Source organism: Bombina bombina, chromosome 1 (assembly GCF_027579735.1).
Source record: "Bombina bombina isolate aBomBom1 chromosome 1, aBomBom1.pri, whole genome shotgun sequence".
NCBI classification, from domain to species: Eukaryota; Metazoa; Chordata; class Amphibia; order Anura; family Bombinatoridae; genus Bombina; species Bombina bombina.
The window spans coordinates 687630711-687655783 of NC_069499.1; the positions used below are offsets into that span (position 1 = coordinate 687630711).

The 25073-nt window shown below is 40.8% G+C and overlaps 1 protein-coding gene across 4 annotated transcripts in view; it reads right to left on the minus strand.

Moving 5' to 3' along the window:
* The window catches only part of KIAA1210 (KIAA1210 ortholog), a 354136-nt gene that overhangs the window by 35117 nt on the left and 293946 nt on the right, over positions 1-25073 (minus strand). For all 4 annotated transcript variants that reach the window (XM_053699173.1, XM_053699176.1, XM_053699172.1 and 1 more), the window contains exon 7: positions 2969-3178. In XM_053699173.1, the coding sequence (XP_053555148.1) occupies positions 2969-3178 (210 nt within the window). The remainder of the gene's footprint in view (positions 1-2968; positions 3179-25073) is intronic.

A 25073-nucleotide genomic window follows, 5' to 3' on the forward strand; every position in this document is an offset into this window, starting at 1 on the left:
CCCCCTTGGGGGAAGCCCCTTGAATTCCAGAAGATAACCTTGGGAGACTATTTCCAGTGCCCAAGGATCCAGAACATCTCTTGCCCAAGCCTGAGCGAAGAGAGAGAGTCTGCCCCCCACCAGATCCGGTCCTGGATCGGGGGCCAAAATCTCATGCTGTCTTGGTAGCAGTGGCAGGTTTCTTGGCCTGCTTACCTTTGTTCCAGCCTTGCATTGGCCTCCAGGCTGGCTTGGCTTGAGAAGTAATACCCTGTTGCTTAGAGGATGTAGCACTTGGGGCTGGTCCGTTTCTGCGAAAGGGACGAAAATTTGGTTTATTTTTAGCCTTGAAAGACCTATCCTGAGGAAGGGCGTGGCCCTTGCCCCCAGTGATATCAGAAATAATCTCTTTCAAGTCAGGGCCAAACAGCGTTTTCCCCTTGAAAGGAATGTTAAGCAATTTGTTCTTGGAAGACGCATCCGCTGACCAAGATTTTAGCCAAAGCGCTCTGCGCGCCACAATAGCAAACCCAGAATTTTTCGCCGCTAATCTAGCCAATTGCAAAGTGGCGTCTAAGGTAAAAGAATTAGCCAATTTGAGAGCATGAATTCTGTCCAAAATCTCCTCATAAGAAGAATCTTTATTGAGCGCCTTTTCTAGTTCATCGAACCAGAAACACGCTGCTGTAGTGACAGGAACAATGCATGAAATTGGTTGTAGAAGGTAACCTTGCTGAACAAACATCTTTTTAAGCAAACCCTCTAATTTTTTATCCATAGGATCTTTGAAAGCACAACTATCTTCTATGGGGATAGTGGTGCGTTTGTTTAGAGTAGAAACCGCCCCCTCGACCTTGGGGACTGTCTGCCATAAGTCCTTTCTGGGGTCGACCATAGGAAACAATTTCTTAAATATAGGGGGAGGGACGAAAGGTATGCCGGGCCTTTCCCATTCTTTGTTTACAATGTCCGCCACCCGCTTGGGTATAGGAAAAGCTTCGGGGGGCCCCGGGACCTCTAGGAACTTGTCCATCTTACATAATTTCTCTGGAATGACCAAATTCTCACAATCATCCAGAGTAGATAACACCTCCTTAAGCAGAGCGCGGAGATGTTCCAATTTATATTTGAATGTAATCACATCAGGTTCAGCTTGTTGAGAAATTTTCCCTGAATCTGAAATTTCTCCCTCAGACAAAACCTCCCTGGCCCCCGCAGACTGGTGTAGGGGCACTTCAGAACCAATATCATCAGCGTCCTCATGCTCTTCAGTATTTTCTAAAACAGAGCAGTCGCGCTTTCGCTGATAAGTGGGCATTTTGGCTAAAATGTTTTTGATAGAATTATCCATTACAGCCGTTAATTGTTGCATAGTAAGGAGTATTGGCGCACTAGATGTACTAGGGGCCTCCTGTGTGGGCAAGACTGGCGTAGACGAAGGAGGGGATGATGCAGTACCATGCTTACTCCCCTCACTTGAGGAATCATCTTGGGCATCATTTTCTCTAAATTTTGTGTCACATAAATCACATCTATTTAAATGAGAAGGAACCTTGGCTTCCCCACATACAGAACACAGTCTATCTGATAGTTCAGACATGTTAAACAGGCATAAACTTGATAACAAAGTACAAAAAACGTTTTAAAATAAAACCGTTACTGTCACTTTAAATTTTAAACTGAACACACTTTATTACTGCAAATGTGAAAAAGTATGAAGGAATTGTTCAAAATTCACCAAAATTTCACCACAGTGTCTTAAAGCCTTAAAAGTATTGCACACCAAATTTGAAAGCTTTAACTCTTAAAATAACGGAACCGGAGCCGTTTTTATATTTAACCCCTATACAGTCCCTGGTATCTGCTTTGCTGAGACCCAACCAAGCCCAAAGGGGAATACGATACCAAATGACGCCTTCAGAAAGCTTTTTCTATGTATCTGAGCTCTTCACACATGCATCTGCATGTCTTGCTTCCCAAAAACAACTGCGCAATAGAGGCGCGAAAATGAGGCTCTGCCTATGATTAGGGAAAGCCCCTAGAGAAAAAGGTGTCCAATACAGTGCCTGCCGGTTATTTTACATAATTCCCAAGAATAAAATAATTCCTCAAAGCTATGAAGTATTAAAAATGCTTATATATCAATCGTTTTAGCCCAGAAAATGTCTACCAGTCTTAAAAGCCCTTGTGAAGCCCTTTATTCTTATGTAATAAAAATGGCTTACCGGATCCCATAGGGAAAATGACAGCTTCCAGCATTACCTAGTCTTGTTAGAAATGTGTCATACCTCAAGCAGCAAAAGTCTGCTCACTGTTTCCCCCAACTGAAGTTAATTCCTCTCAACAGTCCTGTGTGGAAACAGCCATCGATTTTAGTAACGGTTGCTAAAATCATTTTCCTCTTACAAACAGAAATCTTCATCTCTTTTCTGTTTCAGAGTAAATAGTACATACCAGCACTATTTTAAAATAACAAACTCTTGATTGAAGAATAAAAACTACATTTAAACACCAAAAAACTCTAAGCCATCTCCGTGGAGATGTTGCCTGTACAACGGCAAAGAGAATGACTGGGGAAGGCGGAGCCTAGGAGGGATCATGTGACCAGCTTTGCTGGGCTCTTTGCCATTTCCTGTTGGGGAAGAGAATATCCCACAAGTAAGGATGACGCCGTGGACCGGACACACCTATGTTGGAGAAATAGAAGTGAATTTAAAAGTGTCTGACATGCTCTATCTTAATCATTCAAGTTTAATTTTGACTTTCCTATCACTTTAAGGAAAAACTGTTTAAATTTAAGGTGAAACTAACGGACGTGCCTGGTTATGTGCGTCTGGGTCCTGTGACTCTAATGCTGTTTAGTTGATAGGGTGGCTCCCATATAAAAAGTTGGTTTATATTATTATTTCTCCTAGCCTCTGTATCATTCTAGGCATCATTCTGAGAGCCACCTCTGTTTAAGAAGGGATAACTCATATCAAACACGTACCGGGTTTTGCTTCACTTTTGACATGGGTCCTCTATGCTTCTTTGGTTTAACAGCAATCTTGTGCTTTGCGGCAGAATTATCCAAACAAATCGAAGACCTAGCTGGAGTGGTAAAGTCTACCAACAGCAGGGAACTAGCTGGTGACGTCAGGCACGGTGTTAGGTTAGAGGGAAATGGGCTGATGGGGCGCGAGGATGGTTCGGACGATATCTGCATAAAGACAAAACAGAATTTTAAATGCAGGAGTTTACAATGACAGAACTTTCCTAAGCTATTGAAATATGAAAACATAACAAAAGAGGTATTACTTTTTTTTGCTACACAGAATATGTATTAAGCACAATTAAATTATTGTTCAAGGAAAAATAATCTGAGGCTGAAAAATCTTACTTTACAGCATATTGTACTACAGGAGGTGGCAAGCCATTTCTTTTCAGGAATTAAGTTTAGTGAAACCAGAACTTGTGTTAAAGGGACATGAAATTCATTTTTTTTTCCATTCATTATTCAGATAGAACATACACTTTTAAATAACTTACCAATTTGTCAATTTTGCTTAATTCTCTTGGTATCCTTTGTTGAATGAGCAGAAATGCACTACTGGGAGCTAGCTGATCACATTGGTAAATGACAAGAGGTCTTTTTGTGCAGCCATAAATCAGCAGCTAGCTCCCAGCTACTGAACCTATATAAGTATGCATTTCAACAAAGAATACCAAGAGAACAATGCAAATTAGATAATAGAAATAAATAGGAAAGTTGTTTAAAATTGTATGCTCTATCTTAATCATAAAGGACAAGTTTTGGGTTTCATGTACCTTTAATATCTTATGACTATACATAAAATGTATATATGCCCCTTTTTACTGCTGGCCTCTGCACAATCTGCAAGTGATTGACTGCACTATGAAGGGAAGGGTGTGTGTGCTTTAGCATAACAAGTAGGATGACAACTTACTTTACAAATAAAACATTTTCTAATGTTTAAAAATAGCATGTTTAAATGTATGATTGAAAGGTTGTGACTTCACATTTGCTTTTCTTCACAAACAGGTGGTAAAGTATTATACGGACAAGTCTAGTGGCCAAAAGTCTAAAATCATTTTAGAGTGCCATTATAGTGGAAAAAATATGCTATAATTTGTTAAAGAATGTCATTTTATCAATATCAATTTTGCAATGTGGTTAAACGCATATGTAAAATACTGCTTGGCAGGTGGTGGCTCCAAGCGGAAAAAGCCGCAGAGTCATGTGATTAGCGCTGCTAATTATGGGAATTAAATACATAGATTTGCAGTGTTGATGGTGAATAAAATTACATGATCTAATCAATAAGTATGTCTCCCAAAAGAGGCCTCAGCCGAGGCAAAAGTATCAAATTTAGAAAATTTGGAAAAAGTATGCAGAGAGGACCAAATTGCAGCCTTGCAAATCTGTTCCACAGAAGCTTCATTTTTGAAAGCCCAAGAGGAGGAGACAGCCCTAGTGGAATGAGCTGTAATTCTCTCAGGAGGCTGCTGACCAGCAGTTTCATAAGCAAAATGAATTATACTTCTCAACCAGAGGGAAAGAGAAGTAGCAGTAGCCTTCTGACCCTTACGCTTTCCTGAGAAACAAACAGGGTAGAAGACTGGCGAAAATCCTTAGTCGCCTGTAGGTAGAATTTTAGAGCACGCACAACATCCAAGTTGTGCAACAGACGTTCCTTATGAGAAGAAGGATTGGGACAGAGAGCAGGAATAACAATTTCCTGATTAATATTTCTATCCGAAACCACTTTAGAGAGAAACCCCAATTTAGTACGAAGAACCGCCTTATCCGCATGAAAGATAAGGTAAGGAATATCACACTGCAAAGCCAAGAGTTCCAAAATTGCTATCTTGGAAAACCTTCCAAGATAACAACTTAATATCTCCAATGGAGCCTGCTGCAAAACTTTAATAACAAGGTTAAGGCTCCAAGGAGGAGCAACAGGCTAAAACACAGGCCTGATTCTGACCAAGGCCTGGCAAAAAGATTGAACATCTGGCACATCCACCAGACGCTTATGTAAAAGAATAGATAATGCAGAAATTTGACCTTTCAGAGAACTGACTGACAACCCTTTCTCCAGACCTTCCTGGAGAAAGGACAAATTCTAGGAATCCTGACCCTACTCTAAGAGTAGCTTTTCGATTCACACCAATAAAAGGTATTTACGCCATATCTTATGGTAAATATTACGAGTAACAGGCTTACGAATCTGCAGCATGGTCTCAATGACCAACTGAGAAAACCCACGCTTAGCCAGAACTAAGCGTTCAATCTCCAAGCAGTCAGCTGCAGAGAAACGCGATTTGGATGGAGGAAAGGACCCTGAATTAGAAGGTCCTTCCTCAGAGGAAACCTCCAAGGTGGTAGAGATGACATCTTCATTAGGTCTGCATACCAGATCCTGCAAGGCCATGCAGGAGCTATTAGAATTACCGACACTCTCTCCTGTTTGATACGAGCAATGACTCGTGGAAGGATCGTAAACGGAGGAAACAGATATGCTAGACCGAAAACCCAAGGAACCGCCAGAGCATCTATCAGAGCGGCCTGTGGATCTCTTGACCTTGAACCGTACCTTGGAAGCTTGGCGTTCTGCCGAGACGCCATCAGATCCAACTCCGGCACCCCCCACTTGAGGGTTAACCTGGAGAACACCTCCGGATGGAGAGCCCACTCCCCGGGATGAAAAGTATGTCTGTTTAGAAAATGTGGATGGCAGATAGACAACAATTATTAGCTTCCGCCTGCTGAATAATCTGAGCCACCTCCTTCATGGCTAAGGAAGGAACTCAGAGTTCCTCCCTGGTGGTTGATGCAAGCCACTGAGGTGATGTTGTCTGACTGGAACCTGATAAACTGGGCTAAGGACAACTGAGGCCAAGCCATCAGAGCATTGTAAATCGCTCTCAACTCCAAGATGTTTATGGGGAGAGCAGACTCCTCTCGAGTCCATAGTGCCTGTGCCTTTAACGAATCTCAGACTGCTCCCAAGCCAAGCAGGCTGGCGTCCATGGTCACGATAACCCAGGAAGGTCTGCGGAAGCATGTGCCCTGAGACAGATGCTCCAGAGAAAGCCACCACGGGAGAGAGTCTCTTGTCGACTGGTCTAGATCTATCCTCTGAGACAGATCCGAATGGTCTCCGTTCCATTGTCTGAGCATGCATAATTGCAGAGCTCTCAAATGGAATCGAGCAAAGGGAATGATGTCCATGGAAGCGACCATCAGTCCGATTACATCCATGCATTAAGCCACTGATGGCCGAACAGTAGACTGAAGAGAGAGGCTAGAGGAGAGTATTTTGGATTTTCTGACCTATGTCAGAAAAATTTTCATAGATAGGGAATCTATTATGGTCCCTAAGAAAACCACCCTTGTAGTTGGAACAAGTGAACTCTTTTCCAGATTCACTTTCCATCCGTGGGAATGTAGAAAAGACAACAAGATCTCTGTATGAGAGTTTTCTTGTTGAAAAGATGGCGCCTGAACCAATATGTCATCCAGGTAAGGCGCCACAGCAATTCCCCAAAACCTGAACACTGCCAAGAGAGCCCCCAGAACTTTTGAGAAGATTATGGGAGCTGTGGCAAGGCCAAACGGATGAGCCACAAACTGAAAGTGCTTGTCTAGAAAAGCAAATCTCAGGAATTTGTGATGATCCCTGTGGATGGGAACATGAAGATACGTGTCCTTCAGGTCTATGGTCGTCATGAACTCACCCCCTTTGACCAATGGAAGAATGGTTTCCATTTTGAAGGACGGTACCCTGAGAAATTTGTTGAGACACTTCAGGTCTAAAATGGGTTAAAAAGTTCTCTCTTTTTTGGGAACAACAAACAGATTTAAATAAAATCCTAGACCCCGTTCCCTTAGTGGAACTGGAACAATCACTCCCAGGGAAAAAAAGATCCTGAACGCAGTTCAAGAATGCCTTTCTTTTTACCTAGTCTGCAGAAAATCTTGAGAGGTGGAATCTGCCCCTGGGAGGACAAGATTTGAATTCCATTCTGTACCCCTAAGATACTATGTCCACAGCCCAAGGATCTGGGACATCTCATACCCACGCTTGATAAAACCAGTTATTTTAATATACAGTTGTGCTCATAAGTTTACATACCCTGGCAGAATTTATGATTTCTTGGCAATTTTTTAGAGAATATGAATGATAACACAAAAACTTTTCTTTCACTCATGGTTAGTGTTTGGCTGAAGCCATTTATTATCAATCAACTGTGTTTACTCTTTTTAAATAATAATGACAAACAGAAACTACCCAAATGACCCTGATCAAAAGTTTACATACCCTGGTGAATTTGGCCTGATAACATGCACACAAGTTGACACAAAGGGGTTTGAATGGCTATTAAAAGGTAACCATCCTCCCCTGTGATCTGTTTGCTTGTAATTAGTGTGTGTGTATAAAAGGTCAATGAGTTTCTGGACTTCTGACAGACCCTTGCATCTTTCATCCAGTGCTGCGCTGACAATTCTGGATTCTGAGTCATGGGGAAAGCAAAAGAATTTTACTGCACATACCTCATTTGCGGGGGACCCCGCATGCTATTCCCCTCTCTGAAGTTACCCCACTCCTCAGAATGTGCGAGAACAGCCAGTGGATCTTAGTTACGTCTGCTAAGATCATAGAAAAACGCAGGCAGATTCTTCTTCTAAATACTGCCTGAGAGAACAAACAGCACACTCCGGTGCTATTTTAAAATAATAAACTTTTGATTGAAGAATATTAAGTAAAAAACTCCTATCTCCTCTCACAACCTCCTTTGTTGAGACTTGCAAGAGAATGACTGAATATGACATGTGAGGGGAGGAGCTATATAGCAGCTCTGCTTGGGTGATTCTCTTGCAACTTCCTGTTGGGAAGGAGAATATATCCCATAAGTAATGGATGACCCGTGGACTGAACACACTTAACAAGAGAAAAGGTACTTTTTACCTCTGTGATTACCTTGTATCTAAGCATCTTCTGACAGCCCCCTGATCACATGACTTTGTATTTATTATCTATTGAATTGCATTTAGTATTGTGTTGTGCTAACTCTTAAATAACTCCGCGGGCGTGAACACATTGCTAGTTCATGTGAGCCATATAGCTAACAGTCTCCTGTTGTAAAAAGCAAATACAAAAACATGTGATTAAGAGGCTGTCAATAGAGCCTTTGAAACAGGAAGAAATTTAGAGGTTTAAATGTTATAAAGTATATTAATCTAACAATGTTGGTTGTGCAAAGCTGGGGAATGGGTAGTAAAGGCATTATCTATCTTTTTAAACAATACTTTTTGTGTAGACTGTCCATTCAAATCCCCTTTCTTCCCCATTCTGATGCTCAGTTTGAACTTCAGCAAGTCGTCTTCACCCCGTCTAGATGCCTAAATGCATTGAGTTGCTGCCATGTGATTGGCTGATTAGCAATTTGTGTCACCAAGCAATTGAACAGGTGTACTTAATAAAGTGGCCGGTGAGTGAATATTTTATCAACAAATACAAGGCAAACATATTCTATTTACATAAGCAAATTTAATTATCAGGAAGAAAATAAAATTGTTTATTAGAGGTAGACGATCTACAATAAACTTCTGATATTGATATTTAACATTTGTTAAGAACTTCTGTGTCTTATTAATTTTGCCTCATACTGGCATTACCAGTTAGACATAAAGGGATCAGGCACCATATGTCTGGGCCATGCAATATAAATCAGCATTTAATCACAAGTGTACTCTCCAGAACAAGCAATTTATTATTACTTCTAACATGCACTTTACAATAAAGAGAAAATATAGGCTGACACTAAATTTGGCACCAGCAATGGTGACTTTATTGACGCTTCTAAAACCATATCCCTTAAATAGATCTTTAAAGTATGTGTTGTGGTGTATGTGGGTTTTCAAGACTGCCATTTATCCTGCGTTATTTCAGATTTATGTTAGGCCTATTTTATCTTATTATGTGTCCTTCTATATTGCAGTTTAATGTTTGTCATTTTTTCACAGAAGCATACAGCTACAGATTTGAAGCAAATTGCATATCCAAAAGTTTTAAATAAAAATATCACAAGTAAAATGTAGCAGTGTAACATTATGTAGTATGAGTAAATGTAATAGTATAGAGCAGTGATTTTTAACCTTTTTTTTGCCGTGGCACACTTTTTTACATTAAAAAATCCTGTGGCACACCACCATCCCAAAATTTAAAAAAAAAATCACACATTGTAGCCTAATACAGCATATATATATACACATACACACAAACACACACATACTGTATGTATTGTGCTGTTATGCCATGCCTCCTACAAACGACCCCTGCACTGGGAGTAAAAAACAAGCAAAGTTTAAAAAATATGTCACACTGTTGTCAGTCTGCCGTGGCACACCTGAGGATCTCTCACGGCACACTGGTTGAAAAACACTGGTATAGAGTGATGCTACTAGGGGTAATGCTGTGGTGCTATGCTTAACAGATCTGAGTCTGGCTAGGTGGTGTGGTAGCAAGGCCAAGCTTTAGCCTCCTCTTCATTTCCCCCTGCAGGGACCTCACATTTAAAGCTTGATGTGGGCATGTGGCTGACAGTGGGGCTGTAGGGCCAGGGTCTTGATCTGATATTTGGTATATTAATCTTATAATTATTATTTGTGATAATGTTTATAATAATAATTATAATAATAATAAATATTCAATTCATTATGAAAACTCATTAAAAAAACAAGGCAAGCACTATGGGTCAATTAGAGTAATATTAAATTACTTTGGCACACACGCCCAGAATTTTAGTTGCAGCCTTTATTTATTTTACTTTTACTTATTTTATCTTGCAATTTAAATAGAGCCAAACCACAAATTCACCTGTAGGAAATCAGTATGGCTTTGAATTATTTTTGTTTCTATTGAAAATAATTTGAAGAGAAATACAAAATCAGTTTCTAAATCTCCAATATGTAGTAGCTCTCTGAGGCCTAGATTTGGAGTTCGGCGGTAAAAGGGCTGTTAACGCTCCGCGGGCTTTTTTCTGGCCGCACCATAAATTTAACTCTGGTATCGAGAGTTTAATCAAATGCTGCGTTAGGCTCCAAAAAAGGAGCGTAGAGCATTTTTACCGCAAATGCAACTCTCGATACCAGAGTTGCTTACGGACGCGGCCGGCCTCAAAAACGTGCTCGTGCACGATTCTCCCATAGGAAACAATGGGGCTGTTTGAGCTGAAAAAAAAAACCTAACACCTGCAAAAAAGCAGTGTTCAGCTCCTAACGCAGCCCCATTGTTTCCTATGGGGAAACACTTCCTACGTCTGCACCGAACACCCTAACATGTACCCCGAGTCTAAACACCCCTAACCTTACACTTATTAACCCCTAATCTGCCGCCCCCGCTATCGCTGACCCCTGCATATTTTTTTTAACCCCTAATCTGCCGCTCCGTAAACCGCCGCAACCTACGTTATCCCTATGTACCCCTAATCTGCTGCCCTAACATCGCCGACCCCTATATTATATTTATTAACCCCTAATCTGCCCCCCTCAACGTCGCCGACACCTACCTACACTTATTAACCCCTAATCTGCCGAGCGGACCTGAGCGCTACTATAATAAAGTTATTAACCCCTAATCCGCCTCACTAACCCTATCATAAATAGTATTAACCCCTAATCTGCCCTCCCTAACATCGCCGACACCTACCTTCAATTATTAACCCCTAATCTGCCGAGCGGACCTCACCGCTATTCTAATAAATTGATTAACCCCTAAAGCTAAGTCTAACCCTAACACTAACACCCCCCTAAGTTAAATATAATTTTTATCTAACGAAATAAATTAACTCTTATTAAATAAATGATTCCTATTTAAAGCTAAATGCTTACCTGTAAAATAAATCCTAATATAGCTACAATATAAATTATAATTATATTATAGCTATTTTAGGATTAATATTTATTTTACAGGCAACTTTGTAATAATTTTAACCAGGTACAATAGCTATTAAATAGTTAAGAACTATTTAATAGTTACCTAGTTAAAATAATAACAAATTTACCTGTAAAATAAATCCTAACCTAAGTTATAATTAAACCTAACACTACCCTATCAATAAATTAATTAAATAAACTACCTACAATTAACCTAACACTACACTATCAATAAATTAATTAAATACAATTCCTACAAATAAATACAATTAAATAAACTAGCTAAAGTACAAAAAATAAAAAAGAACTAAGTTACAGAAAATAAAAAAATATTTACAAACATAAGAAAAATATTACAACAATTTTAAACTAATTACACCTACTCTAAGCCCCCTAATAAAATAACAAAGCCCCCCAAAATAAAAAATTCCCTACCCTATTCTAAATTAAAAAAGTTACAAGCTCTTTTACCTTACCAGCCCTGAACAGGGCCCTTTGCGGGGCATGCCCCAAGAATTTCAGCTCTTTTGCCTGTAAAAGAATAAATACAATACCCCCCCCCCCCAACATTACAACCCACCACCCACATACCCCTAATCTAACCCAAACCCCCCTTAAATAAACCTAACACTAAGCCCCTGAAGATCTTCCTACCTTGTCTTCACCATACCAGGTTCACCGATCCGTCCTGAAGAGCTCCTCCGATGTCCTGATCCAAGCCCAAGCGGGGGCTGAAGAGGTCCATGATCCGGTCAAAGTCTTCATCCAAGCGGGGCAGAAGAGGATCTTCCATCCGATTGAAGTCATCATCCAGGCGGCATCTTCTATGGTCTTCCATCCGGAGCGAAGCGGCAGGATCCTGAAGACCTCCAGCGCGGAACATCCATCCGGACCGACGACTGAACGACGAATGACTGTTCCTTTAAGGGACGTCATCCAAGATGGCGTCCCTCGAATTCCGATTGGCTGATAGGATTCTATCAGCCAATCGGAATTAAGGTAGGAATTTTCTGATTGGCTGATGGAATCAGCCAATCAGAATCTAGTTCAATCCGATTGGCCGATCCAATCAGCCAATCAGATTGAGCTCGCATTCTATTGGCTGATCGGAACAGCCAATAGAATGCGAGCTCAATCTGATTGGCTGATTGGATCAGCCAATCGGATTGAACTTGATTCTGATTGGCTGATTCCATCAGCCAATCAGAAAATTCCTACCTTAATTCCGATTGGCTGATAGAATCCTATCAGCCAATCGGAATTCGAGGGACGCCATCTTGGATGACGTCCCTTAAAGGAACAGTCATTCGTCGTTCAGTCGTCGGTCCGGATGGATGTTCCGCGCTGGAGGTCTTCAGGATCCTGCCGCTTCGCTCCGGATGGAAGACCATAGAAGATGCCGCCTGGATGATGACTTCAATCGGATGGAAGATCCTCTTCTGCCCCGCTTGGATGAAGACTTTGACCGGATCATGGACTTCTTCAGCCCCCGCTTGGGCTTGGATCAGGACATCGGAGGAGCTCTTCAGGACGGATCGGTGAACCTGGTATGGTGAAGACAAGGTAGGAAGATCTTCAGGGGCTTAGTGTTAGGTTTATTTAAGGGGGGTTTGGGTTAGATTAGGGGTATGTGGGTGGTGGGTTGTAATGTTGGGGGGGGGGTATGGTATGTTTTTTTTTACAGGCAAAAGAGCTGAAATCCTTGGGGCATGCCCCGCAAAGGGCCCTGTTCAGGGCTGGTAAGGTAAAAGAGCTTGTAACTTTTTTAATTTAGAATAGGGTAGGGAATTTTTTATTTTGGGGGGCTTTGTTATTTTATTAGGGGGCTTAGAGTAGGTGTAATTAGTTTAAAATTGTTGTAAGATTTTTCTTATGTTTGTAAATATTTTATTATTTTTTGTAACTTAGTTCTTTTTTATTTTTTGTACTTTAGCTAGTTTATTTAATTGTATTTATTTGTAGCAATTGTGTTTAATTAATTTATTGATAGTGTAGTGTTAGGTTAATTGTAGGTAGTTTATTTAATTATTTTATTGATAGGGTAGTGTTAGGTTTAATTATATCTTAGGTTAGGATTTATTTTACAGGTAAATTTGTTATTATTTTAACTAGGTAACTATTAAATAGTTCTTAACTATTTAATAGCTATTGTACCTGGTTAAAATAATTACAAAGTTGCCTGTAAAATAAATATTAATCCTAAAATAGCTATAATATAATTATAATTTATATTGTAGCTATATTAGGATTTATTTAACAGGTAAGTATTTAGCTTTAAATAGGAATAATTTATTTAATAAGAGTTAATTAATTTCGTTAGATTTAAATTATATTTAACTTAGGGGGGTGTTAGTGTTAGGGTTAGACTTAGCTTTAGGGGTTAATCAATTTATTAGAATAGCGGTGAGCTCCGGTCGTCAGATTAGGGGTTAATAATTGAAGTTAGGTGTTGGCGATGTTAGGGAGGGCAGATTAGGGGTTAATACTATTTATGATAGGGTTAGTGAGGCGGGTTAGGGGTTAATAACTTTATTATAGTAGCGCTCAGGTCCGCTCGGCAGATTAGGGGTTAATAAGTGTAGGCAGGTGTCGGCGACGTTGAGGGGGGCAGATTAGGGGTTAATAAATATAATATAGGGGTCGGCGGTGTTAGGGGTAGCAGATTAGGGGTATATAGGGATAACGTAGGTGGCGGCGCTTTGCGGTCGGAAGATTAGGGGTTAATTATTTTAAGTAGCTGGCGGCGACGTTGTGGGGGGCAGGTTAGGGGTTAATAAATGTAATACAGGGGTCGGCGGGGTTAGGGGCAGCAGATTAGGGGTACATAAGTATAACGTAGGTGGCGGTCGGCAGATTAGGGGTTAAAAATTTTAATCGAGTGGCGGCGGTGTGGGGGGACCTCGGTTTAGGGGTACATAGGTAGTTTATGGGTGTTAGTGTACTTTAGGGTACAGTAGTTAAGAGCTTTATGAACCGGCGTTAGCCAGAAAGCTCTTAACTCCTGCTATTTTCAGGCGGCTGGAATCTTGTCGTTAGAGCTCTAACGCTCACTTCAGAAACGACCCTAAATACCAGCGTTAGAAAGATCCCATTGAAAAGATAGGCTACGCAAATGGCGTAGGGGGATCTGCGGTATGGAAAAGTCGCGGCTGAAAAGTGAGCGTTAGACCCTTTAATGACTGACTCCAAATACCAGCGGGCGGCCAAAACCAGCGTTAGGAGCCTCTAACGCTGGTTTTGACGGCTACCGCCGAACTCCAAATCTAGGCCTGAGTGTGGTGCAGACACAGCAGTGAAGCAGTTACAACATTTTTACAAGTTACTTGCATGTAACACACTTAAACCTTTGTGAAGCCAAAGTGCGTTTACCCTGCCCTAAACACTTCCAGATTGACAATGTAGGTGGAATTTCAGGTGAGTAAAAGTTGCTTGAGATTTAACAAAGACAGATCTATTATTGTTGGTCTGCTCTGGCTGCCAAATGTGGTATTGTTGCTAAAAATCCAATCCAATAGGTGTGCTGTGCACTTTGGCCTCATAAAGAAGCCAAGTAAATGATATGTAAATAATGGCAGTTCTGATGTGATATTGTAAGATATTAGCATATTAGTTATTAAATGTATATGATAATGTATTGCTAGTAAGGAAGGTTTTTTAATAAATAAATGATCCATTTTACCTGCTGGAGTGCATTAAATTGTTTACATATAGCTCCGTTGCTAGCATTTGCAATAGCTGATTTTGCCTTTGGTATCCCTACCTATACTGAGTTTATATGGTTAAGTATAGGCTATAGAAAAGCTGTGTAAACATAGCCAGCAGAAGAAATTAAACTCCTGGTGGAGTTTGGGAGAAAGTATTGGGCTTTCCTATACAGACAGAAGTAATACAAAGAAGCATGTATGTGTATATAAAGTGATAAAAAAGGAGATATGATTTCCCTAAAGTCTCAACCCATTTTAATGGGTTGTGGCTTCAAAGAACAAGGCCAGCTATTTCAAATAAAAAATAAACCAAAAGAAGGAATTTTTTATACATTTTATACTCTGCAGCTGATATAACAAGTAATTAGAAACACATTAAAGTGATGGTAAACTCTATTCACAGTCAAAGGTGGCAAACACTTTCTTTTATATAGTACTAGGCGATAAGCCTGCCCAAATAAATCCAAAAGACCCCAAAGCTAAAATTACAAAAAATAAAGAATTGAAAATTACAGAAAAAAATAAACAAAGGTATCCAAAATAAAAAATTTAAACCTAAACTAATACCCCTATAAACCCCCCAAAAAATAAAACACCCCCTAATCTAATACTAAACTACCAATAGCCCTTAAAAGGGCTTTTGTAGGGCACTGCCCTAAGTTAAACAGCTCTTTTCACCCCTAACAGTAAAAACCCCCACCCACCAAAATAAAAAAATCTAAACTACCCATTGCCCCTAAAGGGGCATTTGTATGGGCATTGCCCTTAAAAGGGCAATCAGATCTTTTTCAGCCCAAAAAAACGTAATCTAACAAAAAAGACACCCCAAAAAATAAAATAAAAAGTCTAAGACTAAACCCCAAATAGGTTCTCACCGTTCAATTAGTCCAGCGGAGAAGGTCTTCTTCCAGGCGGCTCCATCATCTTCTATCTTCATCCGGAACGAAGGAGGCGCGGAGCGGAGCTGGCTTCCCCGATTGCCTAGATCCTCAGCGGTGGCGGCGTTCCTCGGCAGCGTGGAGGCTCCTCTTTATCCGATGTCCATCGTACACTGAAGATTGAATGCAAGGTACCGCATTTAATTTGGGGAACCTTGCATTCTTAATGGCTAAAATTTTGAAATCAGCCAATAGGATGAGAGCTACTGAAATCCTATTGGCTGTTCAAATCAGCCAATAAGATTTCAGTAGCACTCATCCTATTGGCCGATTTCAGAATTTCAGGTAATAGGAATGCAAGGACCGCCGCTGAGGATCCACGCATTGGGGAAGCAAGCTCCGCAATGTCTTCGCTCCGGATGAAGATAAAAGATGATGGAGCTGCCTGGAAGAAGATCTTCTCCGCCGGACTTCAGGAACGGCGAATACCTATTTGGAGCTTGGTCTTAGTTTCTTTTTTTAAAGATTAGGGATTTAATGGGCTGGAAAAGAGCCGATTGCTTTTTAAAAGGCAGTAAAAGAGCAATGGGTAGTTTAGGTTTGGTTTGGTGGGTGGGGTTTTTTTTACTGTTAGGGGGGACTTAGTATTTTTTAAATGTAAAAGAGCTTTTTAACTTAGGGCAATGCCCTACAAAAGGCCCTTTTAAGGGCTATTGGTAGTTTAGATTAGGGGGTGTTTTTAATTTGGGGGCTTTTTAATTTTCATAGGGATTATGTTAATTTTTTTTGATAATTTTATTTCTGTAATTTTAGAGTTTTTTTTTTTAAATTTATTGTTAGGTTTTACTGTTTTAAGTTAAACTTAGTATTGGGGTTAATTTAGGGGTGTTAGGATAGGGGGCTTAGTAATTAAATTAGTTATTTGCATTGTGGGGGGTTAACGGTTTAGGAGTTAATAGGTTAATTAGGATTATTGCGATGTGGGTGTTTGTTGGTTATAGGGTTAATAAATTAATTAAATTTTTTGCAATGTGGGGGGTTGGTGGTTAAGGGGTTAATATTTTAATAATGTCCTTTGCGGATTAGGGGTTAATTACTTATTATTTTGCGATGTTGGCGGTTTCAGTGTTTGTTAATACTTTGTGCGGGAGGTTAGGGTTTTTTGTTATACATCGTGCGGGCGGTTAGTTTTTTTTTTTTTTTTATTTCCTGCGGGCGGTTATGTGTTTTTTCGTTGTTTTGTGTGGGCGGCTGCGTGTTGTTGTTTTTTTAAGGCTTTGTTTGCCTATGCTGCATCCAGGTGGATTCCGAAAATGGCAGGGTGGTGAAAGAATCACCTGCGGTGGATTCTTTCACCACCCTGCTATTTTCGGAATTCAATGCGTGTGCAACTGGCGACGGAAGCATTACAAACGCGATTATAGATAAGAAAACCATGTTAATTTTTTTTTCCCACCCACTATTTTAAGGAAGAAAACTGGGAAAGACACATTTTCGGGGCCCCACAGCGCTCTTATTCCCCTCCCCCTGTATGCCCTGGTGCTCAGGGTGGATGCCCCTCTCCCCCTGTCCAAAGGGCAGGCCTGTACCAGAGCTTTAGGTGTTTTGATATGGCGACATCCTAGCATCCTGCGTGTGTATATGTTTGTAAAGAGGTATGTTAAACGGCTCATCCTATAACTATTCCATATTATGACCTATGTGGAAAGGCTGAATATTATTTTACACAGCTGATTCAGCAGTTCCCACAAAAAATACTATCAGAGAAAACAGAACAATCTAATCCCACAATCAGAATAAGAAGGAACATGAAGGGAAAAAATGCTCAGAATAGCTCTTCTGGTCAGCAGATGCTGGGAAGGAATTATTCTCCCAGTTTTAGATTGCTCAAAAAAAGAAAAACGTTTAAAATTCGAAAATCTTATTGCAAAAATAAATTAATACATTTCATTAGCACATAAAAATGTTAGCACTATAAAAAATGCTTTAAGGAACAATAGTTCACCCTCCAAAAAAATACATAAATAAATACATTCTTGAAGGGAAAGTGTACTTTAACATTTATTTTCCTTAATGTGTCCCAAATTACTTGTTATACCTACTGTTATACCTACTACAGAGTATTAAAACGTATAGGAAAGTGTTCCTTTATGTTTATTTTGTACTTGAAATAGCCGTTTTGCCAATTAAAACCATCACCTTATGTTTTTAAGGACATTCCCATAAAATGGGCTGACCCTAGAGGTAAAGCATGCTAATGTTACTAATGTCTAATTATGGCTGGGAAGTCGAGGAGCACTTCGGATACAAAAATCTGTTTCTTCTAACCTCCACTGGGAGATTATTTAGTGATATTGTTTTCTTAACTTTTCTACAGAATATATTTTTGTTATTCATATTTTCAGTATAGGTGGCAGTTTCTAGAGGCAGAAACAGCTATTTTAAATTACAAAATATAAGTAAAGGATCAGTTAGTATTCAATTTAATACATTCCAGCAGGTAAAATGAACCATTGGGAACACATTAAAAAAGGAAGAACATTTTAGAGAACAATATCCCTTTAAAAAAATGAGGCCTTTTTATTTTTACTACAACTGTTAGGAAATTGTTCAACACCGTTCCTACTCTGTAGAGGTGCCATAGCACAGTTCACCACCTACTAAGTGACAACACTTAACCAACTAAGCTCTGCACCAGAGTATATTTAAGTCTTATACGTATACCTCCTCATCTTCATTCTCTTACTTACTTTCCCTTCTTTATTGCTTTCTTTTTTTTTATTTTTTATTACTGTAAGCCAAGTCAGTTAGCAAAAAAACTAAATGTATGCTTACCTGATAAATTTATTTATTTCCGGATATGGTGAGTCCACGGCTTGAGTAATAACTGTTGGGAATATCTCTCCTGGCCAGCAGGAGGCGGCAAAGAGCACCACAGTTAAACTGCTAAGTATCACTCCCTTACCCACAACCCCCAGTCATTCGACCGAAGGGAAATGGAGAAAAAGGAATAACACAAGGTGTAGAGGTGCCTGAGGTTATAGTCAAAAGAACAACTGTCTTAAAATAAAGGGTGGGGCCGTGGACTCGCCATATCCAGAAATATTTTTTTTTATCAGGTAAGCATAAATTTTGTTTTTCTTTCCTAAGATATGGTGAGTCCACGGCTTGAGTAATTACTGTTGGGAACCAATACCCAAGCTAGAGGACACGGATAAATAGGGAGGGACAAGACAGGTAGTCCTAAACAGAAGGTAGGACCTTTCTTCCAAAAGAAGCCTCAGCTGAGGCAAAAGTATCAAATTTGTAAAATGTGGAAAAAGTATGTAGAGAAGACCAAATTGCAGCCTTGCAAATTTGTTCCACAGAAGCTTCATTTTTGAAAGCCCAAGAAGAGGAAACAGCTCTTGTGGAATGAGCCATAATTCTCTCAGGAGGCTGCTGTCCAGCAGTCTTATAAGCCAAACTACTTATACTTTGTAACCAAAAAGAAAGAGTAGTAGCAGTAGCTTTCTGACCTTTACGTTTCCCAGAGAAACAGACAAAGAGGGCAGAGGACTGGCGAAAATCCTTAGTCGCCTGTAAGTAGAATTTAAGAGCACATACAACATCCAAATTGTGTAACAAACGTTCTTTGGAAAAAGAAGGATTAGGACACAAAGAGGGAACAACAATTTCCTGATTGATATTTCTATTAGAAACAACCTTAGGAAGCAGAAGAGATAGCAACAAGAAACAAAACCTTCCAAGATAACAACTTAATGTCTATGGAATGCAATGGCTCAAACGGAACCAGCTGTAAAACAGAATTTATGTTTAGCTGATAAATTTCTTTCTCCTACGGTGTGTCCGGTCCACGGCTTCATCCTTACTTGTGGGACATCCTCACTCCCTACAGGAAGTGGCAAAGAGAGCACACAGCAAAGCTGTCCACACAGTCCCCCCTCTAGCTCCGCCCCCCAGTCATTCGACCGACGGTTAGGAGAAAAAGGAGAACCATAGGGTGCAGTGGTGACTGTAGTGTACAAGAAACAAAAATTTTAAACCTGACTAAAAGCCAGGGCGGGCCGTGGACCGGACACACCGTAGGAGAAAGAAATTTATCAGGTAAACATAAATTCTGTTTTCTCCTACATTGGTGTGTCCGGTCCACGGCTTCATCCTTACTTGTGGGAACCAATACCAAAGCTTTAGGACATGGATGAAGGGAGGGAACAAGTCAGGTAACCTAAACAGAAGGCACCACTGCTTGTAAAACCTTTCTCCCAAAAATAGCCTCCGAAGAAGCATAAGTATCGAATTTGTAAAATTTGGCAAATGTATGCAGAGAAGACCACGTCGATGCCTTACAGATCTGTTCAACAGAAGCCTTATTCTTGAAAGCCCATGTGGAAGCCACAGCTCTAGTAGAGTGAGCTGTAATTCGTTCAGGAGGCTGCCGTCCGGCAGTCTCATAAGCCAATCGGATGATGCCTTTTAGCCAGAAGGAAAGAGAGGTAGCAGTAGCTTTCTGACCTCTCCTCTTACCAGAATAGACGACAAACAAGGATGATGTCTGTCTGAAATCCTTTGTTGCTTCTAAATAGAATTTTAAAGCACAAACCACATCCAGATTATGTAACAAACGTTCCTTCTTCGAAACTGGATTCGAACACAGAGAAGGAACAACTATTTCCTGGTTAATATTCCTATTGGAAACCACTTTTGGAAGAAAACCAGGCTTGGTACGTAAAACTACCTTATCTGTATGAAAAAAACAGATGGGGTGAATTACACTGCAAAGCAGACAATTCAGAAACTCTTCTAGCAGAAGAAATAGCAACCAAAAACAAAACTTTCCAAGATAGTAACTTAATATCTATGGAATGTAAAGGTTCAAACGGAACCCCTTAAAGAACTGAAAGAACTAAGTTTAGACTCCATGGAGGAGTCACAGGTCTGTAGACAGACTTGATTCTGACTAACGCCTGTACAAACGCTTGAACATCTGGCACGGCTGCCAGACATTTGTGAAACAAAACAGACAGAGCAGATATCTGTCCCTTTAGAGAACTAGCTGACAGACCTTTCTCCAATCCCTCTTGGAGAAAGGAAAGTATTCTTGGAATCTTAATTTTACTCCATGAGTAACCCTTGGATTCGCACCAACAGAGATATTTTTGCCATATCTTATGGTAAATTTTCCTGGTCACAGGCTTTCTGGCCTGAACCAGAGTATCTATAACAGATTCCGAAAACCCACGCTTAGATAGGATCAAGCGTTCAATCTCCAAGCAGTCAGTTGCAGAGAAACTAGGTTTGAATGTTCGAATGGACCTTGTACTAGAAGGTCCTGTCTCAAAGGTAGCTTCCATGGTGGAACCGATGACATATTCACCAGGTCTGCATACCAAGTCCTGCGTGGCCACGCAGGAGCTATTAGAATCACCGAAGCCTTCTCCTGTTTGATCCTGGCTACTAGCCTGGGAAGGAGAGGAAACGGTGGAAAGACATAAGCTAGATTGAACGACTAAAGGCGCCACTAATGCATCCACCAATGTCGCCTTGGGATCCCTGGACCCGTAGCGTGGAACCTTGGAGTTCTGACGAGACGCCATCAGATCCATATCTAAGGTTATCTGAAAGGTCAGACATGTTTGACAGACTTAAACAGAACTACAATGCAATAAAAATTATTTTTGACAAAAACGTTACTGTCTCTTTAAATAATAAAAGTGCACACTTTATTATTGAAACATCAAGAACCATGAAATAAACATCTGATTTTTATGAAATTTTCACCACAGAGTCTTAATGCTTTGAAAAGATTGCACACACATTTTCAGACCAATTAACCCCTTAATGCCCAAACCAGAGCTAATGGCAGTTATTAACAGGTTAAAACACTACAGTACTAGCCACAGCTTCCACTGTAGCCCATTACCTTCCCAGGGATTATTTTAGTAGGAAATAAGCCTCCCTGGAGCCTTTTCTGATCCCACATGAAGCTGCATGGACTGCCTAGGCAAAAAACAACTGCGCAATTGAGGCCTGAAAATGAGGCCTCCTCCCTCTTCATTCCAGAGTGAAGGGGCCTTTCTGACTAGATTTAGGTGTCCAAATAAGTGCCAGGCCAAAATTAAACCCCAAAAGTGTTTTAAAGTCTGAAAAAACACCTTATTTATAGTGAAAAACATGCTAAAAAGCAATCGATTTTAAAGCCCACAATAGTGTCAACCAGCATAGAGCCCTAAATATAAGCCATCATTTTATTACAGAGTCTAAGAAAAAAATGGCTTACCTATCCCAGAGGGAATTTCGGACAGTCTTCTAGCATTACATGGTAGAAAAATGACTGATCATACCTGAAGCAGTTAAGCCTGCAAACTGTTCCCCCCAACTGATGTTCTCTGGTTTCAACAGTCCTGCGTGGGAACAGCAATGGATTTTAGTTACTGGTGCTAAAATCATACTCCTCTCAACAGAAATCTTCATCACTTTCTGCTGTAGAGTAAATAGTACAAGCCGGCACTATTTTAAAATAACAAACTCTTGATAGAAGAAATAAAAAACTACAACTAACACCACATACTCTTTACCACCCCCATGGAGATGCTACTTGTTCAGAGCGGCAAAGAGAATGACTGGGGGGCGGAGCTAGAGGGGGGACTGTGTGGACAGCTTTGCTGTGTGCTCTCTTTGCCACTTCCTGTAGGGAGTGAGGATGTCCCACAAGTAAGGATGAAGCCGTGGACCGGACACACCAATGTAGGAGAAAACTTTAACAACAAGGTTAAAGCTCCAAGGAGGAGCAACAGACTTAAAGACAGGTCCTTCCACAGAGGTAGTCTCCAAGGTGGGAAAGATGACATCTCCACTAGGTCTGCAAACCAGATCCTGCAAGGCCACGCAGGAGCTATTAGAATCACCGACGCCTTCTCCGGTTTGATACAAGCAATGACTCGTGGAAGGAGAGCAAACAGAGGAAACAGGTATGCCAACCTGAAAACCCAAGGAACCGCCAGAGCATCTATCAGAACGGCTTGCGGATCTCTTGACCTTGAACCGTACCTTGGAAGCTTGGCATTCTGAAGGGATGCCATCAGATATAACTCCAGCACCCCCTATTTGAGGACTAAGCTGGAGAAACACCTCCAGATGGAGTTCCCACTTCCCGGGATGACAAGTCTGTCTGCTCAGAAAATCCACTTCCCAGTTGTCTACTCCTGGAATGTGGATGGTAGATAGACAGCAATTGTGGGTCTCTGCCCACTGAAGAATCCGAGTAACCTCCTTCATGGCTAAGGAACTCAGAGTTCCTCCCTGGTGATTGATGTAAGCCACAGAGGTTGTCTAACTGGAACCTGATAAACTGGGCTGAGGACAACTGAGGCCAAGCCAATAGAGCATTGTAAAATCGCCCTCAACTCCAAGATGTTGATGGCAAGAGCAGACTTCTCCCGAGTCCAAAGGCCCTGATCTTTTAATGAGTTCCAGACCACTCCCCAGCCCAGCAGACTGGCGTCCGTGGTAATGATCACCCAGGAAGGTATCCGAAAGCATGTGCCCTGAGACAGATGTTCCTGAGAAATCCACCATGGGAGAGAGTCCCTTGACGACTGATCTAACTCTATTCTCTGAGATAGATCTGCATGGTCGCCATTCCATTGTCTGAGCATGCACAACTGGAAAGCTCTCAAATGGAATCGAGCAAAAGGAATGATGTCCATGGAAGCCACCATCAGACTGATTACCTCCATACATTGAGCCACTGAAGGATGAGCAGTAGCCTGAAGAGAGAGGTAAGAGGAAATTATTTTGTTTTTTCCTGACCTCTGTCAGAAAAATCTTCATCAATAATCTATTATGGTCCCTAAGAACACTACTCTTGTAGCAGGGGAAAGGGAGCTTTTTTTCCAGATTCACATTCCATCCGTGGGAACGAAGAAAAGATAACAATCTCTTAGTGTGAGATTTTGCTTGTTGAAAAGATGGCGCCTGAACCAATATGTCGTTCAGGCAGGGTGCCAAAAGAGCCCCCAGAACCTTTGAAAAAATTCTGGGAGCCGTGGCTAGACCAAATGGAAGGGCCATGAACTGGAAATGTTTGTCCAGAAAGGCAAATCTCAGGAATCTGTGATGGTCCCTATGAATAGGAACATGAAGATACGCATCCTTTAGGACAATTGTTGTCATGAACTGACCCTCTTGTACTAAAGGAAGAATGAAGCATATAGTCTCCATCTTGAAGGATGGAACTTTGAGACACTTCAAGTCTAGAATGGTACGGAAAGCTCCCTCTTTTTTTTGGAAACCACAAATAGGTTGGAGTAGAACACAAGACCCTGTTCCTGCACTGGAACTGGAACTATCACTCCCAGGGAGGAAAGATGTTGTATACATTTCAAGAACGCCTCTCTCTTTATCTTGTCTGCAGATAATCTTGAGAGATGGAATCTGCCTCTAGGAGGAAAAGTCTTGAATTCCAATTTGTAACCCTGGGATACTATGTCCACAGTCCAGGGATCTGGGACATCTCGTATCCAGGCTTGAGATAACTGAGAAACTCTGCCGCCCACCTGATCCGATCCCGGATCGGGGGCAAACCCTTCATGCCGATTTTGAATCGGCTGCGGGTTTCTTTGATTGTTTCCCCTTGTTCCAAGACTGATTGGGTTTCCAAGAAGACTTGGATTGTTCCTGCTTGGAAGAAGAAGGGGAAGGCTTTCCTCTGAAGTTACGAAAGGAACGAAAATTACTCTGGCGTCCTTTAGGCTTATTCTTCTTATATTGAGGTAGAAAAGACCCTTTTCCACCAGTAGCATCAGAGATAATTTCTGCCAAACCGGGTCCAAACAAGGTTTTGTCCTTGTAAGGAATCGCCAGAAGCTTGACTTTAGAGAAAACATCCGCAGACCAGGTTTTCAACCATAACGCCCTACGGGCTAGGAAAGCAAAACTATAAGTTTTATCTCCTAGTCTAACAACCTGTAAAATGGCATCTGCAATAAAGGAAATGGCCAATTTAAGAACTTTAATCCTATCTTGAATTTCATCCAAGGAAGTCTCTACTTGAAGAGAATCAAACAAGGCGTCGAACCAATAAGATGCCGCATTAGTCACGGTGGCAATACACACCGCAGGTTGCCATAAGAGACCTTGATGAACATTAATCTTTTTCAAATAAGCCTCCAGCTTCTTGTCCATCAGATCCTTAAAAGAGCAGCTATCCTCAATAGTATTAGTGGTTCTCTTAGCCAGAGTGGAAATGGACTCTTCAACTTTGGGTACAGTATACCAAGGATCTTTAATGGAGTCCTCGACAGGAAACATTTTCTTAAAAAATGGGAGACGGGGAAAAAAAAGACACCCCTGGTTTCTCCCATTCCTGTGAGATAATTTCCCTAGCACGATCTGGCACAGGAAAAACCTCCAAAGTGGAAGGTTCATCAAAAAAAACTATTAAATTTACTAGATTTTTTAGGAGTGACAACGACAGGGGTCATCTAAAGTAGCTAAAACCTCCTTTAACAATACACAGAGGTGTTCAAGCTTAAGTCTGAAGGATACCACCTCAGTCTCAGAAGAAGG